The sequence below is a fragment of the Orycteropus afer genome, unplaced genomic scaffold, assembly GCF_000298275.1.
Source record: "Orycteropus afer afer isolate SDZICR_OR568_19922 unplaced genomic scaffold, OryAfe1.0 scaffold00026, whole genome shotgun sequence".
Lineage (NCBI taxonomy): Eukaryota > Metazoa > Chordata > Mammalia > Tubulidentata > Orycteropodidae > Orycteropus > Orycteropus afer.
Window position 1 is genome coordinate 19,291,421 of NW_006921613.1, and position 17,245 is coordinate 19,308,665.

General features: G+C 54.0%; 2 protein-coding genes across 2 annotated transcripts in view; one reads left to right on the forward strand and one right to left on the reverse strand.

Annotated features, from left to right (window-relative positions):
* SPTBN5 (spectrin beta, non-erythrocytic 5) overlaps window positions 1–2,373 on the forward strand; it is a 57,089-nt gene extending 54,716 nt beyond the window's left edge. Inside the window, exons 63-65 of the mRNA XM_007935330.1 lie at window positions 534–596; window positions 1,957–2,042; window positions 2,205–2,373. Of these exons, the coding sequence (XP_007933521.1) occupies window positions 534–596; window positions 1,957–2,042; window positions 2,205–2,373 (318 nt within the window). The remainder of the gene's footprint in view (window positions 1–533; window positions 597–1,956; window positions 2,043–2,204) is intronic.
* A 3,629-nt stretch (window positions 2,374–6,002) lies between these two features.
* On the reverse strand, window positions 6,003–15,799 carry PLA2G4B (phospholipase A2 group IVB). The gene is made up of 20 exons (XM_007935331.1): window positions 15,791–15,799; window positions 14,492–14,564; window positions 14,093–14,229; window positions 13,852–13,983; window positions 12,974–13,014; window positions 12,767–12,809; window positions 12,435–12,489; window positions 12,032–12,162; window positions 11,706–11,789; window positions 11,478–11,515; window positions 10,522–10,657; window positions 9,607–9,743; window positions 9,085–9,307; window positions 8,822–8,939; window positions 8,358–8,495; window positions 8,084–8,188; window positions 7,703–7,882; window positions 7,169–7,335; window positions 6,361–6,547; window positions 6,003–6,223 (listed from the first exon to the last, which is right to left on the reverse strand). The coding sequence occupies exons 1-20, from the start codon at window positions 15,797–15,799 to the stop codon at window positions 6,003–6,005; spliced, it is 2,355 nt and encodes a 784-aa protein (XP_007933522.1).
* Window positions 15,800–17,245: the final 1,446 nt, after the last annotated feature.

Sequence of the window (17,245 nt, forward strand, 5' to 3'; positions counted from 1 at the left end):
AAAAAAAAAAAAAGGCATCGACCCATGTCACTTTAGTTTTGTGTATTTCACTGTATGTACATAAATTATATTTCAATAAAATGCTTTAAAAGAAAAGAAAGGCTGGGCATAGAGCCCTCCTGGGGCCTGCAGCAGTGTCTGACATGGCCCTCTTCAAGGTGAGGGACCGAAGCTGCTCTGGCAGGTGAAGGAAAGGCAAGCATCTAAAACCTGGGAGAGCTGGCCAGAGGGCAGCCCACTGACCTTCCTCAAATGGATGCCAAGATGAGGGACCTTCAGACAGGCGTCCTCAGTAGGCCCCACACAATCTTCATTACCACTTACTCCCAGAGGTATGCAGCCAGGCAGCTTGAGCTCAGTAGGGCCAGGACTGTGAGGGTGAGAGCTCCTGGGCTCCTACTCGTTGGTCAGCCAGCACCTGAGGCCACATTAGGTATAGGAATGAAGGGTGGGGAGACCTGGCTGAACTTCCAGAGGGGCCCACCCTTTGTGCTGGTCCAGATATCTTCCTGGTCCCCATCTTGCATTTTCAGGATGCCAAGTGTGCCCTCACCATGGAGGGGGTCTTAGAGCAGCTCCTGCCTGGAGGAAGGCAGGTAAGTGCTGGAAGATTCCTTACCTGGGCATCTCTGCTCTACAAAACCCGCCAAGGGGCCCAGGGAGGCCATCTGGGCCTGGCTCCCTGGCAGGGTGGACTCCATGGGCCACCCTCCACCCACTCACTCACTGGGAGGGCAGTTTGGGTGCTTGGGGCAAAGCTTCTTCCCCCACATCCTCCCTCCCCTCCTCTTCCTTGGTTTTCCCATAAGATCTATTCCCTGGATGAGTGAAGGAGTTTGGTCATTAAGCCCCCAGCAGTTTGAACCCACCCAGTGATCTCTTATAAAGATTACAGCTTAGAAAACCCTCTAGGGCAGTTCTACTCTGTCACATCAGGTCACATTGGGTTGCTATGAATGAGAATCAAGCAACAATTGGATGGACCATTCTTTGAGAATAAAAGAAGTAACAACAGCTATAGAAGAATCCAGGGTAGAGGGAGGGGTTGTAACCTTTATGTAGGCTGGGGGTGGCGGGGGGCTGGTAGATCAGGAGAGTTGGTGACACAGGAAAGAGGTGTGAAGTAAAGCAGTAGGGTTCCTGTGGATCCAAAAGTTGGGACCAGGGTTGAGCCATGGGCAGAGGAGGCAGCTCTTCCTCTGAGGCAGGAAGGAAAGAGGAAAGACCAGATATTGTGGACACAGATGAGTTTGAATAGGAGTTCCTTTCAAATTCATACAAATATAGGACTATTATCTATCATTACTTTTATTTAAAACATTTTCTTTCTTAAAAAAGCCATCTGTACATTAAATTTGTTTAATATATTCCAAAACCAATCCAAACTCACGATCATCAAGTTAAGTCCAACTCATAGCAAACCCCTTTGGGTTTCCAAGGTGGTAAATCTTTACAGAAGTAGATTGCCCAGTCTTACTCCTGCGGTGTGGCTGGTGGGTTTGAACCGCCAAACTTCTGGTTAGCAGTCAAATGCCTTAGGCACTATGCCACCAGAGCTCCATTTATATATTAGTAAAACATTATTTAGACATGGATCAAAACTTCCTTATCTCCTATAAAGTTTCTCTAACAGAATGGAAGGAAATAATTAGTTTGTGCCTAAAAAAAAAATCAATCTGCTCCCTGGATCCACTTCCCTACTGGGATCTTGGTCTAATCCAGTCACTTTCCTGGGAGCCTCTGGACATGTGTACATACAACCAGGCATTGCCCAGGGCCTGTGGCTTCCTCTCACTGTGCACAGCCAAGCTCAGGCTCCTGGGAGGGCTGCTATGGGGTCACTGAGCCTGCTCCCCAAAGACAGGACAGCAGTGGAGCCAGCATAGTCAGGGCTGGAGGGGCCCAGAAGGGAAAAGCGAAGGTGGCTATGGTGCTCCTGCCTCTGACTCTCCTCAGAAAGTGGCTTCTATGGCCACCCTTGACCTCGCGGGAGCCCAGTGTGAGAGGCTGAGAGACCACCATGGCAGGAAACACTCTTTAAGGTGAGGGCCACATGGGGTCAAGACAAACTGGCTCTGGGGACACATGACTCAGGCAGCCTCAGCTCCTAAGAGCAGCCATGGCCAAGGGGGCTGGAGGCAAGGGGGTCCCCAAGGGAGACAGAGCATTGACCCCTTGTTGACCCCTTCTGTCTGTGGTACCAGGCTGGGCAGCAGACCGGAGCACCACCTCCTGTTGGCACCATCAGAAGGGCAGTCTGAGATCTGGCTGCGAGCCCTGAGCAGTGTACAAGGTGGGTTCCAGGGGAAGATTGTGACCAAGCTCCATGTGCCACTGGTGTTTTATGCATTCATGGAAAGTTTTTACATCTAGCATCTCTACCCTGAGAGGTAGGTGTCTTTTTTCAGTCAAGGAATTTAAGGCCCAGAGAGGTTATATTACTTGTCCAAGACTACACAGCTAATTAGCAGGAGAGTTGAGGTCAGTGACCACCTGGCTGCCTCCTGGTACCACCCCACCCCCTTGGGAGTCTGCTTCTCTGACACCCCCTTGGATCCTCCTGTCCAAGATTTCCATGGATTCTGTTCCTCCCAGGACTTTCCTTGGCTCTGCTCTGTCGCATCCTCTCCAAGCTTCTCATCCCCAGGTGGCTCTGAATGCCTCCAGTGGCCAAGCCTGGTTCTACACGGGAGGTATACAAAGCACCTCTCTGACAACTTCCCCTCATGGCCATGGCCTGACAAGTCTCCAGGTGGAGGGAGTGTGTCCAGGGAATGTTCTGAGGCTGCTGGGGGCTCCACCCCTGACCGCTTCCCACCCCTCTGTCTCTCTGGATTTCTGGCTTCACTCCTCACTCTATCTCTGTCCCCTTGGTCCTTCCAGATCAGAGGCTCTCAGCATTTCAAAATTTCCCCATCTCCTCCAGGCTGAAACTATCATAGCTCAACCAAGTCTCAGTCTTGTAGGAGGCAGGGATACACTGGGGGATACTCCCTGGATGCCCAGCCTCCATTGCTCCACCACACGGGAAAGTCTTGATGCACATGGATCCTCAAAACCACACTCAGCCTCTGGAAGGCACGTGTGGAGTCAGACTTCCTGGGGCTACGTCAAGGCTGACAATTGTTCTTGCCCTGCCTTGCAGACCAGAGTTTGAGCCCAGAACTCCAAGCCAGGCCTCTCAGTCTTCTTGATAAGAGCACTGCTGAGAGGTTGCCCAGCACAGCCTCTCTGCTCAGGTAAGATAATATTGCGACAGGGGACAGGGTCCTGAGCTCCAGGACTGAAAAACTGCTGCCCTCCTAAGCGCATGGCCCTGAGACTGAGGATTACTCTGCTGGGGGGTGAGGTGATTCCCACAAGTGATTCCATCCACAAGCCCTGGGACATAAGAGAGCCCTGACGCCCATCCATCGTGTGCTAGCTCCTAACTCTAAGCTGCAATAGCAGGTTCTGGGCCAGGAGGGTCCCGTTCCGCAGATTCAACCACTGTCTCACCCAAGGGTTACTCTGCTGGAGCCCTCCCTACCCTCTTTTCCTTTCTCACTGTGTGTGTGTACATAAAACATCAGGCCCACACAGCCCCTCAAGTTCCCGCAGACAACTGGTCCTACCGAGAACAATGCACCTGGCTCTGAAGGCCTTTCCCACTCCAGCCAGACCCATGGTAAGGGGCATCCTGGGTTTCCCTTTGCCTGTTACTAGAAAGCTTGCTCAGATGTGTCTGCCTGGGACCCATGCAATCTGCACTCTCTACTTTCTCTTCTTCCAAGACAAAGCATTTGTTTGTGGGGGGCTGTCAGCCACCTCTGCACCTCTTGCTTGTACCCCTACTCTCTTCCACAGTCCCCTCCTATTTTCCCTATCTCAATACCTAGTCCCCTTCCAAGGGGAAAAGGGAACCTTACTGTCCGAGAGAAGCGCCAGGAGTCAGTGTCCAAGGACGGCAGAGATAATATTACCAGACCAGGGACAGGGAAATAGGAATGATGGGGAGATGTGTGGGTTAAAGTATGGGAACAAATGCCTCTCACTGGGTTCCTCTACCTCTTGGAGATCCTGCCATTGTGTGAATGCTCAATCATCTCACTGCATTCAGGCAGCTCTTTCCTACCACTGGGCATTGGGGCTATCTGGGTGAGGGGACACTTGGGGTTAGATGAAAACAGGGAGGGATTAGACAGGAAAATGTAAGTGAAGCCTTCACAGGCTCCCCCAGGCCCATGAAGAGCCGAGATCACTTTCTTAATCTCTAGCTCACACACACACATATACACATACACACACATACCTAACAGAAGCAGCCATGGTGATGGTCTCCGGTGAAATTATCCACATCCATGCACACGCCCATGAGGCCCATGGGCTCCATTTTATGAACCCAGTGATGTGAGGCCTTGACGTGGACACAGTGCCTTCCGAGGCTACTGGGACAGCCTTTTCTTCTGCTCTGTGACGTTCCCCCTGTGCCCAGTGCAAGGCCCGAGTTGCTTGGCCAGAGCAGACACATGCAGCAAGTTGGGTTGTAAGAATCAAGGCAGTTATCTCCCACCCCACACAACTGTGTGCTCCTAGTATCCGCTCCACACATCAATGCTACAAAGAAGTGGGTGTTGCAAGGGAGGCCAAAGGGCTGGAGCACGTGTGCCTAGAGAAGATTCTGGGGTGGCTAGGCCCTAAATTCGCTGTCTCCATTCTTCCAACAGATGTGGGCCCAGAAGTAAACCCCAAGGAGGCACCAAACCCCAGGGCTACAAGCAAGGACATCCTTTAAGAGACCCGAACAAGATTCAGCTATAGGTGCAAAGGTGTCCCTCCCCTGGCTGCTCAGACCCAGGCTCTGCCCAAAGCTAGTCCAGGCCCCTAGGACCCGTTTATTGAATAGACATTTCCTTATTAGCAGGTGGGCCCCTCCAACGTCAGAGCTGAAATTATGCTGTCATACTGGTCCCTTTCTCTGGCACATCTGGTGCTGGGTCTAGCCACTCCAACTTCGAGACAGGAAGCAGCCCTTCAACTGAGTCCTTTGCCTCACCCTCAAGGTGAGAGGACAGGCATGTTGGGTGTCATTGCCTGTGAGTCTGCTCCTCTGAGCAGGGCCTGGGTTACAGTAGCAGAGACCTCCAGGCCAAACTGCCCCTTTTACTGGTCACTTCCTGCTTGTAAAGGGTGGCACCCGGCACAGGAAAATGTGGGTGTGAGCCCAATGCCCAGCTCTTCAGGGGAAGTTTACACTGACTGGCTGGCTCTTCATGGTGCCCGGGGAGATATTTCACTGGTTCTTTAAAACTAATCTTTGCAATGTACAATCAAGAGCCTGTAATGACATGCCCCCTTTTAGCAGCAATGACAGATAATCTCAGGTAACACTACATGTTTGTATGAGCCTCTGTAATGTATAAAGTGAGCTACCGCACTTGCACAACTACTCAAGGGAGCAAGGAAAGGAGAATAAACATAGGGCATAGGGCTTTGAACTCTCCCATTAGTACAGTCATTACTGCTCTGGGCTCCAGCCACCTTCACCCCCCTCCACCCGACTGACACAGAACCTCTGCACCCCACATCTTCCCCTTGCTTGATGAACAGGGCTGCTCTGGCCCACTCCATGGGGACGAGGGACAAGCTGCATCCATAGCAGCAGCTGTAAGGTGGCTGGACCTCACTCTTGGCCTCCAGGAGGAGGAAGGAGCTCAGCCCCTCTATTAAAAGCCCTGAACCTGCCAGGGGCCTGGTGCCCAGAATGGACTCTGTAATAGGGTTGCTGGCAGCTTGAGCCCCACACCATACCCAAGGTATCCTGGGCATCCTTGGTAGGGACCCCAGAGGAGTGGGAGACATGACGGGGTCATCCAAGCTCCTAGAGGCTCTGGAGCACCTGGGGATGGCTCCTGCTTCAACTCCAATGGAGCAGCCAGGCAGAACTGGAATGAGCCTGAAACAGAGGCAGGGGTGAGGGCCAGGCTGGAACCCCATGCCAGGGCTGCCCATCCTGCCATCAGTCACTTGGGCCCGTGCCGCCTGCGCTGCCTTCTCCGCTGCACAGCCTCACGCAGGGCTGCCAGCAGCAGCTCCTGGTTGTTGCAGATATTGTAACGTGTCAGGCCGAGCAGCTTGTCCACGTCCTCCTGGCTGTAGGTCATCTTCGTGTAGTGGTAGGGGGAGTTGGATGGAGACAGGTTCACCTGCCCTGCCTCCTGCTTCTCGGGTGTCCTAGGGACCCCTGTGCAGAGAAAGTGCAGCCTGGGCATGGAGGGGCAGGTACTGGGGTGGAGGATGGGTCTAAGGTCATCTGTGGAGAGGTGGGGGAGGTGTGACAAGGGGCAGGGGCCGGGACACTAGGAGATCGAGATGGCTCACCAGGGGCTGAGTGCTCCCGGAATGAGTCATTGACCAGTGGGAAGTGCAGAATGACAGGGGCCTCAGGAAAGTTGGGGTCTGAGAACTTGTGGCACTCCCGAGGCTGCTGCTCCTCCTCTGGGCTCGGCGAGATGGGCGGGAATGGGATTCCCTGTTCCCGGCAGAACCGGTCCACGAGCTGCAACTGCTGCAGGGACCACAGAAGGGGCATCAGTGGGATGCTCATGGGGCTTGTTATGTCCTCAACACCAGACTGCATGAATATAGAGCTTCACTAAAAACTTAGTGCCTGACAGGTAATCAAAGACTCTCCATGGACCCAGCAAAGTCAAGTCAGACTTTAAGAAAGGCTCTAAGCCTGGACAGTCCTTCTGCTGCAGCTCACTGGGGGTTCTGCCGAACTGAGCTGTCAACAATCATTGGGGTCTGAAATGGGAAGACAAAAGTCCCTTGCTAGATCAACACAGAAACTAAAGGAGGAGATACCAGAGGTCTACAACCAGCTGGGGTACAGATGCAGCAAAGAGGACCCAAATACAAAATACATATGATAACCTGCTTCCCCATCACTCCAACTTCCTGGAGCAGAATAAATTCCTCTCATGGTGAAAGAATAAAACCTGGTGTTTCATTCACATGTCACTGTCCTAGCTCCTAAAAGAAGCTTCAAGGTCTCCTCATGGGCCTGGAAACCATGGAACAAGCAAATGAGGCCAGGCCAGGCCTGGGGTTGCCTACCACCTCCCATCTTGGCCTAGTGTCCCAGGTGCCAATTGTCCAGCAAGAGCTCCTGCTGCCCTGCCCCTACCTGAAAGGGTCCTTGGAGGTTGTAGTCAAGGGACAGGATGAGGTCCACATCCCGCGTGGGCTGCAGGAGGGGCGGGCAGCTGGTGTTGACAAAATAGCCGACATCCAGCAGGCAAAGGTGAGGCTCCACAGGTGTCAGCTGGTTAGGGAATCCATCCAGCTTGGTGGCTGGAAAGGTATAGGGGATAGGGTGGAAAAGAGGCAATTGTCACTGGTGCTGAGGGCATCAGACTCCTCTGGCTAAGCACAACTGTTTGCTCTGCTGGAAAGACAGACTTTGCCCTCTGGCCTCTGTTCCCTCCTGCTGAAGCAGCCCCTCCACTGACCACAGCACTGCAGGCAAGCCCTATATCCCCAGCACAAGGAAAGGGAAGAGGCCTTGGGATCAGGAGCTCCACTCCAAGCATCCCATGGGACCAAGCTTAGAAGGTTTGGTGCCAAGAAGGAAGACGTGGGAGTAGAGAGAAAAAGTGCCTGGATCCAAGACCCAAGGGAAGACTTTGGAGAGCTGGGACCAGGGCAGAAGAGCAGGTACCTTTCCAGGTGGAGAAGTGAGGGTGCTGGAAATAGTCTTTATGGAAATGGAGGCCACGCAGGAAATTGTGGGTGGCCTGGGCAAGTGGGCGCCGAGTCAGGAGGTCAGTGAAAAATTCTGCTATCCTTCTAGTCATGCTGGGTGGTTCTTCTATCTTTAGAATCGGGACTTGCTCCTTGTCTGCTCAGCCAGGAGAGGTGGGGGAGTGGGGCATCCTTCAGCAAATGGGGACCACTGGACCTTTATCTCAGCCTCTATGCCCAGCAACTCTGGAGGGGGAACAGCTGAGACCTCCAAAGGCCTGGGAGCCATCCCCCACCCCCAACATGGCCCCAACTGGCTGCCCCCTTTGTATCCTGATGAAGGAGCCCAAGTACCTACCCAAGCCGGCCTGACTCTGAGCCCAGCGGTCCCAGAACTGGCTGGGATCTGAGGACCAGTATAAGCTGTCCTGGAGGCTGGCCGCATACAGGTTGGTCCAGATACCTGGGAGAGTGGGCCCCCATCCCTGTCACAACCTGACCCTTCCCCAGTGCCTATCCTAGCCCAGAAAAACATCTTACTTATAAGAGCCAGGTAGTTGAGGGCCCACCAGCTGTCCCAGACCTATCTGCCCCTCTGGCTCTGGTTTCTCCAGCCTCCCAGATCCCCTTACCTTCCAGGAAGCAGATGCGGGACTCAGGGAGCCGCTTCATCAGCCGCCCCATGAAGAATTCAGAGCCAAAGAGCTCGGAAGGGATGAAGGCCCCATACTTGGGGAAGCCAACCTCGTAGGGGGAGAACTCACACCATTCTGTGAGGAGACCACACACCCTCAGCTTTAGGGCCCAAGCCTGAGGATCCTGAGACACCAACCACCCACATAGGTTCCACACAGGACAACCTGGTGAGGAGGTGGCTCAGGCCTTACTTCCTTGGGCATGGGGCCTGAAGCCCTTGACCTGTTTCAGAGCCCAAGTGACTCTGGGTTATGGTTAGGGTTGACAACATCTGGACTCATGGGACCTGGGGCAGAGTTTAGGGAGATGGGTATAAAAATCTTTCCTCCTACACACAGGTCCAGTTACCTCCCTCCCTGCCAACCGCAAGAACACAGGGTTCAGCTCCTGGGCTACTCACCTGCAAATTCAAAGGTGGACAGGTTCTGCTCCTTGGTGTTGAGGGCACAGTAGATGGGCAGAGGGTTCTGGCCGTGACTCAGGGCCTCTCGCTGATCTGAGAGTTTGTGGTCATGGGGCTGGGGGGGAAAGATGACTTGAACCTAAGCCCATGTTCTGGTGGTACTCACAGCCTTTTCTTCCCACCCTGTTGCCCAGTGCTGCTTCACACCTTTAGGCCTGGCACTGGCTTTGCCCCTCCCCGCAGGAAGCCCCTTCCTATACCCCATTGTGCAGCAATGCTTCGTTGATGAGGGCCCATAGATTGGTAAAGCAGGCTGGGTAGCCCTGGCGGGAGCACTCAGCCAACTCCTGCTGGTACCGCAGCAGCTGGTTGGGGGCCAGCACGCTCAGCTTGCTCTTGGTCACTTGGGTCTTCAGCAACTCAGTGGGCCCTGCCAGGTCCTTCTGAGACCACTCTGGATCTTCATAGAGGTTGGCCAAGGTCCTAAGCAAAGTCAGTTGGTGGGAAGTCTGTCACTCAAGGACTCTATCCAGACCTCACACCCCTTAGGCTTTCTATTCCAGGGCAATAGCCTGGCAGGCAACATACTAGAAAGTCAGAGCCAGGTCTGAGGCTAACTCTCAGTGGAGAGAGCAAGCCCCCAAGGGACCTTTGAGACTGTATGCATCCTCCTGGCCCTTCTAATCTGGTCAGAGGGGCCAAGAAGGCTTTACAGATCCTTACCACACATACACCACCACTATCTGATTCACCACCCCCATTCTTGCACTCAAGCTGCTCACCAGGTGGAGCCAGAGGCACTTGTGATGTAAGAGATGCAATCCAAGAGGCCCAGCTCCCTCAGGCCGGCCAGCTGCCCATACAGCGAAGTCATTGCCCGGAACCCTCCGCCGGTGGCCATAACAGCTACCACTGGAACCTGGAGGAGAGCACAGCCATGCTCAGAGAGGCCTTAGGGATTTAGGGAGAGTTGGAAGGCCAAGCCACAGGAAAAGAATGTGGTAAGTCCAGTGCCCATTCAGCTCTCTCTACAGCTAAGGCTGGTCAAAGTCTGGTCAGGGTCCTTGGACCAGGTCTAGGTCAGCCCAACTGAGAAGAGTCTTGTCAGAATAGCCTCCCTCACCAGGGTTTGGTCTTCTCAGGTTTTAAGAACTCTAAAAAGAACAGACCAGATAAGTCTAGGCCTTATCTCCTCACCTCCAGCCCTTGAGGAATATGGAGATCAGTTTCTAAAACCTCTAGGGCTACCTCAAAAGCCCCCTATATAGCCATCCCTCCCTGTTTTGCAAGGAGAGGTCATTTCCCTGGGAGACAGCCAAGGCCAGCAGACAGCTCTTGTGCCAGATGTCCAGTGATCCCTCAAATAGGGCCCAAGCCAAGGGGCCTGGCACCAAGCCAAGGGACAAGAAACAAAGAGAAGGCAAGCTGCCCTGGAGTGTGTGTGTGCATTGAGGGAGTGGGGGTATGTGTGTGGGGGGGTACCTCATGCAATGCTCTATACCCTTCAAGCGCTTGATAATACTGGGGAAGCAAAAGCAGAGCTTGGGCAGGCAGATGAGAAGCAGGCACAAGCCCAGCTTGGCAACAGCCCTGGTCTGGTTATGGAACAGACCGAGGCCCATCCAGTTCAGCACTCAGCACTAGGCTCTGGTCCCAAGCAAACCTGAGACCCCCACCCTCCAGCCCAGCCTCCAGACCTCATCCTCCTGCAGGTCTCCTTCCAACTGCAGGGCCTGCTGCAGGGCCTTGGCCACCACCTGCTTCCTCCTGCTCAGGAAGGCCTGCTCCTCGGCGCAGGGCCTGCAGCCCAGCCGCACAGCCAGCTCCCCTGATCTGGGGTGGGGAAGAAGGGACCATGCGGCAGTGCTCAGCCTCGTTAGAGAGAAGGAAGCTGGGTCTGCTTCCCTCAGGTCCCATTTCCACCTCTCCTCTTCTCTGCTCTCCTCCACCCAGCACTCCCATCATTCCTGTATCCTGAGAAGCCTAACACCTGTGGAGTTGAGGGAGGGAAAGTGAACCAAGACCTCCACACAGATACACTTGGGAATACAGCAAAGCCAACTGGCAGGACAAGGGATCATGGTGACTAAGACCCTGCACAGGACCCAACACCTGGTCAATCCCACCTCTGAGCCTCAGGTTCTCCCCCTTACCCTGCCACGTCTGAATATGACTACAAAGGGCATGGAAAAGAAGGAACAAATGTCTCTGGTCTGGGATTCTTACTCTTCCAAACACATAGAAGGCCAGAGTGGGCAACTCGTCTTATTTCATGAAGGCTAGTTAAGGCCCATCCACACAGCTTCCACCCAAAAGGATACAATTTCCCACTTCTCTCTTGGTCTCCTTGCCTTCTTTGTGCCTCAAACCATGACATTCTCCTCAACTTTCCAGCCAAACATATATCAAGTGCTTCCCAAGTGCCAGGCCCTGGAAAAGGCACACACTCCTCCGGTGAAAGCAGACACGCAAGTTGAAAGATTAAGAAACTTTCTGTTCTGAGCACCCTCCCAGGACCACGTGTGCCATCCCATGACCAAACCCTGGGATGTCCCATTTCTCCCTGTTGCTCTTCCAGGCCTGCCTAACGTCATGCCCCCTGCTTGGCGGCTTTCCCACCTGACCTTTCCCATCCCCCAGTCCAGCCTCTCACCCTTCTTCCTTTTTCACCTCCACCTTCATCAGGGGCTCCTGAAAAGCATGAATGCTCCAGTCACAAAGGCAGGCCAACTCCATTCCTCTCTCCTTGGCCCTAGCCACAGCCTGTGATGTCCCCATGTTCCTCCATTAGGCCCTAACCATCTCCATGGGGATGCTCTCCCAAGAGGCCAGCCCAGGAGCTTGTCCTGCATCCAGCCCTTTTCCTCTAGGTGACCAGTACCTGGGACGTAGGGAAGACAAGCTTCAACACCTGGCCCGGTGGCAGAGCCTTCAGTGGCACCTTCAGTTGCTCTTGGGGGGCACTCTACAGGGTGACAAAAGAAGTAGACCTGAGAGTCTCTGTCCTTGCATGTCTATCAAGTACCTCACTACATCCCCCTGGAAGAATAACCAAAGAGTGGCAGGAAGGGACACAGGGCAGACACCCACCCCACACTCTTCCCTGAGTGCCTGAGTCTGGAAGAGGGGGCTCTGAGGGTGAGCAGAGGGACAGGCTAGAGGAGGGCAGGTTTGGGGGCCCCAGCCCATGGGAGCGAGGCACACCACCTGCAGACGGATATTCAGCTCTTGCTCCCAGCAGGTTGGGAAGTGGAAGCAGAAGGAGCCGCTGCCCACAGAGGCCTCCTGGGGACCCTCACAGGATCCGGGAACCACAAGTTGAACTTTGCTCTCTGACTCTGGAGATAGGAACCAATGCTAGGAATGGGATCCCTGCCCACAGGTGTACCTCCCCCCCTCTGGACCAGGTAGAGGCTGGGAGACAGTGCCCCCACCACAGCCCCCTGAGGACTAAGGTGAAAAGCCCAATCTTGGGAAGTTCTGTCAACCTCTACTCCCACTTTTGGGAACTGAAGGCAGCTAGTGTAAGGTTCCCTCCAGACTAGCAGCTTAGAAAGGGGAAAGACAAGGGCTGAGGGCCAGGACTATCCCAGTGGGCTAGGGCACTCACCCTTCTGGTCCCCTGCCTCTTCCAGTCGCACATGCAAGCAGGAGAGTTCCCGGGCCTGAGTTATGAAGATAGCCCTCAGACAACAACCTCCCCTGCTCAGGTATCCACACCCTGGTTCCTGTTCCTTAGCATGTCATTACCCCAGCCCTACATTACTGGATGTTCCTTGAGATTGTATCCTCTTGAGGAACTGAAATCCCAGGGTCCCCCAAACTTAGCTCTATCCCCTGACCCAGGCAGGCTTGAGGCCCTGGGAGAGGACAAGCAGATGGCATGAGGGAGGGATCCCCTTGGAGTGCTCAGTCCACCTTCGAGTGCTGTCCCAGACTCACCACCAGAATGCCATTGCTGACAAGCTGCTCTGCACAGTCTGTCCTGGAAAGAGCCCAGTGAGCCTCACGTGAGTCCAAGCTCTCATCGCCAGGGAGGCCTGAACAATCCTCTCCAACCATTGGGTGTCTCCCAGGGAAGGGTGCCACCTCTGAGAGCACTGAGCTCTTTCCTTCCACCCTGGAATACCCCTGCGGCCCCTGACTCACAGACTCTGCAGTCGAAATTCAACTTCCAGCCGTTCCTCACCCTGGAAAGGAAAGAAGCAAGTTAGAAAAGGGTGAGAAGTGTGAGTATGAGTGTGTAAGTGTATGTATGCACGCATGTATATGAATGTGTATGCATGTGACTGTGTGTCTTTGAGTGTGTCTATGCATATGTTATTGTGTGTATGTGTAGATTCCAAAAAGACACCAGCTAGGGGTGCTGAGGCGTCAACAAGAAAGGAAATGGTAGGGGAGGGCCATTGTCCATCTATAGGTTGCTCTGTCCACATTGTCTGGACTGCTCCAAGAAAGCTGTCCCTTGGCGCAAAATCAAACCAAACCAAAGTCACTACCATCAGTCGATCCCGACTTACAATGACCCTCACTGGGTATCTGAGGCAGTAAATCTTTACAGAAGTAGATGGCCCCATTTTCCTTCTGCGGAGTGACTGGTGGCTTTGAACCACCAACCTTCTGGTTAGCAGTTAAGTGCTTTAGGCATTGCATCACCAGATTCAAGGGCCAAGAAATGACAGGAATGAGACTGCTCCTCCATGGAAAAACCAAAAAAACCAAACTCACTGTCGTGGAGTCAAATCTGACTCATAGTGACCCCTCCTTGGGTTTCTGAGGCAGTATCACTATTGGAAGTAGATTGCCCAACCATCCTTCTGAGGAGTGGAAGTAGCTGACAAAGGCCCCTGGGGACCAGGCGAGCCTGGACCACTTGGAGTTTGGTAAAAAAAAAAAAAATTCTCTGAAGGAGAAAGGCATTTACACATCTCCCCATCCAAAGCACTTCCCTTTCCCAGTGCTGAAGTTGAAAGCTGTGAAAGACCCTGAAGCCCAGTGCCTTCAGCTGCCCTGAAATCCAGTCTTGCCTGAGGGCTTAGTGAGAAGCTCTGGCGTCTGAACTCCCCAGCCCGCAGAGTCCCTGTGTCAAATAGCACCGACAACACGGGGTCATCTTTGGTCAGCAGATCCTGGTCAAAGACTTTCAGTTCCACCACGTTCTGGAAGGAAGACAGTGAGAGGCTGCAGGAATGAGAGGGAGGACAGGACAGTGAGCAGGGCAAGAGCTGGGAGGGGACAGTGAGCAGGACCAGATCAAGGCAGGCCCACCTTGAGCTGCCTGTGGATCCGGAAGTGGAAGCTCTGATTCCAGATGGGGCTTCTGCAGTTCTTGACTGTGCGTGTCTGCAGTCTGTGGCTAGAGGCCGTGGGCAGCCACAGAGTCACATAGCAGTCAGAGGGGGTCACTGCAGGCAGAAGGAACCACCACCCAATGATGGCCAAGAGCCCCTCTTTATCTCACCCTCCTAGAATCCACTATCACAGGGAGCCCTGGAGACCTATGGATGGAGGATCTGGCAAGAGCAGAGGCAGAGCCCTGACCTCCACCCTCCCCCAGTCTCTCCCCTCAGCACCCTCTTCCCAGCCCTACTTGCCTCTCCTCCCACTGTCCCTGCCCTACTCTGAATCCAGCTGCAGTATGGTTCTCCTCCCTCAGCCTAGACTCACTCAGGTCCCTGGAGGGCAGGCCATGGGCCTGTATGACACGAATGGTGAGCAGGCAGGTCCCCGGTACCTTGGCCTGCAGAGGAGGGAGGAGGGAAAGGTTTGCTACAGGCTGACAGAACCGAAGACGACAGGGGATGGAGGCAGGTAGGCTGGGGCAACTCTAAGGCCTAACCCTGCACCAAAAGGATCAAGGCCAACCAGCCACAGCCCTGCCCTCCACCCCATCAGAATCCTCAGTCTACAGAAAATACAGCATTTCCATAATATCTTACATAATATCCCATGCCAGGTTCTGTTCCAAGGATTTTACACACATTAACTCATCCATCACAACAAACCTGTACAACCCTTGTGATAAGCCTCACAAGCAAGCTTGGGGACTGAGACAAAAAAAGTAACTTGCCCAAGGTCCAGAACTAGGACTAGAACCCAGGCAGGCTAGCTCCAGATGTACTCTCAACTCCCACACTTACCTGCTTGCATCTCTTGGGCACAGTATCCTTCAATCTTTCTACCTCATACCCCCAGTCCACACTCTTGTTAAGCAGCTTTGAGGCTGGTCTTGGGAGGCAGAGGTGAGTGGAGTAAGATCACAGAGGGAAAGGAAAAGGCCTATCAGGGCCTAAGGCCTTGCTCCCTGAACTCTTCACCCCTGGTCAGGGGATATTTCTGGAAATGAGCTCTCTGCTAGGGTAGGTTTAGCAATTACCAGCTCAGGTGGCCCACAAGTTGCCAAGTCCTAGCCCCTCCCGGGTTCCATGAGGTCAGGACAGTGATGGTTTCCTGTAGGCTCCATACAAACCAACCCTGGTTTCTGGGATATAGCCTCTGCCAGATATGCCGGGGCAGAGAAGCCTAGGCCAACTAGGCCTCCCTTTGGCCTCCAGCTCTGCCACAGGAATGCCCCTGATGGATGGAGTCCAGGGAGCTTCTGGGTGGAGGCAGAGCCCAGGAAGCTCATCCATCTGTGTCAGCCTCCGGCTCCCACACCCCCAAGCAACTGAGTCAGAAGGAGCTTGAAATGGCCACTTCTCTCTGGAACTACAGGAGAGCAGCCGGGAGCCTCCCATGGTGCCTGGGAGTGGTATGGAGCCCACTGCTAGGGCAGGAAGACCTTTCAGATGGATCTCCAGACTGGGACCCTCCCCCTTCTCTGGCTTCTGCTCACTGTCCTGGCCAAGGCTGGCAAATACCCTCTGCACCTGAAGAAGACCCCAGCTTCAGCCTCTCCCGAGAAACCGTATTAACCAGGGTTGGGGTCAAGGGTCAGAGTAGGGCCCAGTACCCTGCTGGCCTTACCAGAGCCATGAGGCTGGCAATCCTCAGAGGTAAGGAATGGCAGGCAGTGGCCGCTGGACTGAGGACTGTCGGATTTTTAACTGAGATCCAGGGGTGTCCCGGCTTGCTTCCTTGGTCCCTCCCACCCGCCTCTTGTGCTCCACCCAACCCTCACACCCACTTCACAACCAGCCACCTGTCCAGGAAATGAGGCACCTCAGCCTATACCGGAGCCACTGACACCCTTGTGTGTGGGCTCAGTGTCTCCCCGCCCCTGCCCCAGGTGTCTGGAAGACCCATTTCTCCCAGATAACACCACCCGGGCCTACCCTTCCTGGCCTTGACCTCCCTCCCAGGCCTGACCTGGATGAGGTGGCTCCCAGGCAACTTTGCTGTCAGAGGCTGAACAGAATGAAAAGGAAGGTGTACCTTGAATGGCCTCTGACGTCTGGAAAGCAGAGGTGGGCTTTCAGAGCAGGGACCAACAGAAGAGCTGAGACCCCCATCAACAGTCCCCTCTTTCCCAACCTCCTGGCACCAGTATGACAGGAATGCCAAGTCTTGACTGATGCACTGGGCCAATCCAAGAGAAGCACTCCAAGCCTCATCATCATCTGGCAGGGGAGTGGCTCTGTTACATAAAACAACCCTTCAAAGCCAGGAGCTGGGCTGCTTCCATCCTCAGACATGGGTGCTAGGTGGCTGGGATGAGGCCTCCAGATTGGTACTCAGAGAAAAGGGGACTCTTCTGTCTCCGGAGCCCAGCTTATAGGGGTTGGGAGTGAGTCAAGTGAGGAAACCAACTTCTTCTGCAGCCCAGGAAGCATAGGTGCTTCTGTCCCCTCCTACCTGTGCTAACTGCAGGAGAAAAAGGGAGTCATCCCAGGACACCAACCCCACCAAATACCCTGGATCTGGGGGAAGAAAGCAAACAAGGCCAGGGCAAAGCTAGGGATAGCTTTACAGGCCCTAAATCAATCGGGTGCAGGCCAGACAGTTAGAACAGCAGAGACCAGGGTCTGCCTGCCAGCCCGGGGAGGGGCTGTGTTGGTAGTCACAGATAGAGCTTCTCAGGCCAAGGTCTGGACCAGGCCCTCGCCCTCTATTAGGGTCATTCTGAAATTTTTACCTGAATCTTCAAGCCCTCACCAGACCACAGAAGGCAGCTTCGAAAGAGAGTATCACAACCTATGAATCACTACCTTTTATTGAGCATTTCCTCCATGCTGGCCCATACTGGGGCCTTACAGATACCATCTCCAGGCCTCACAACAGCCCATGAGGTAAGGACCATTATTATCTTTGTTTTACAGACAAGGACACCAATGCTCTGAGATGCAGTAGCTTGCCCAAGGCCACTGAGCTGCTGAGAGGCGGTGCTAGATCTGAAGCCCCACTCCTCCCTGTGATAGGCCACTGCATCATTTGTGTGGCAACTTTCCGGGAACCTTCATCCAGATCTGGCTGGCACTTCCT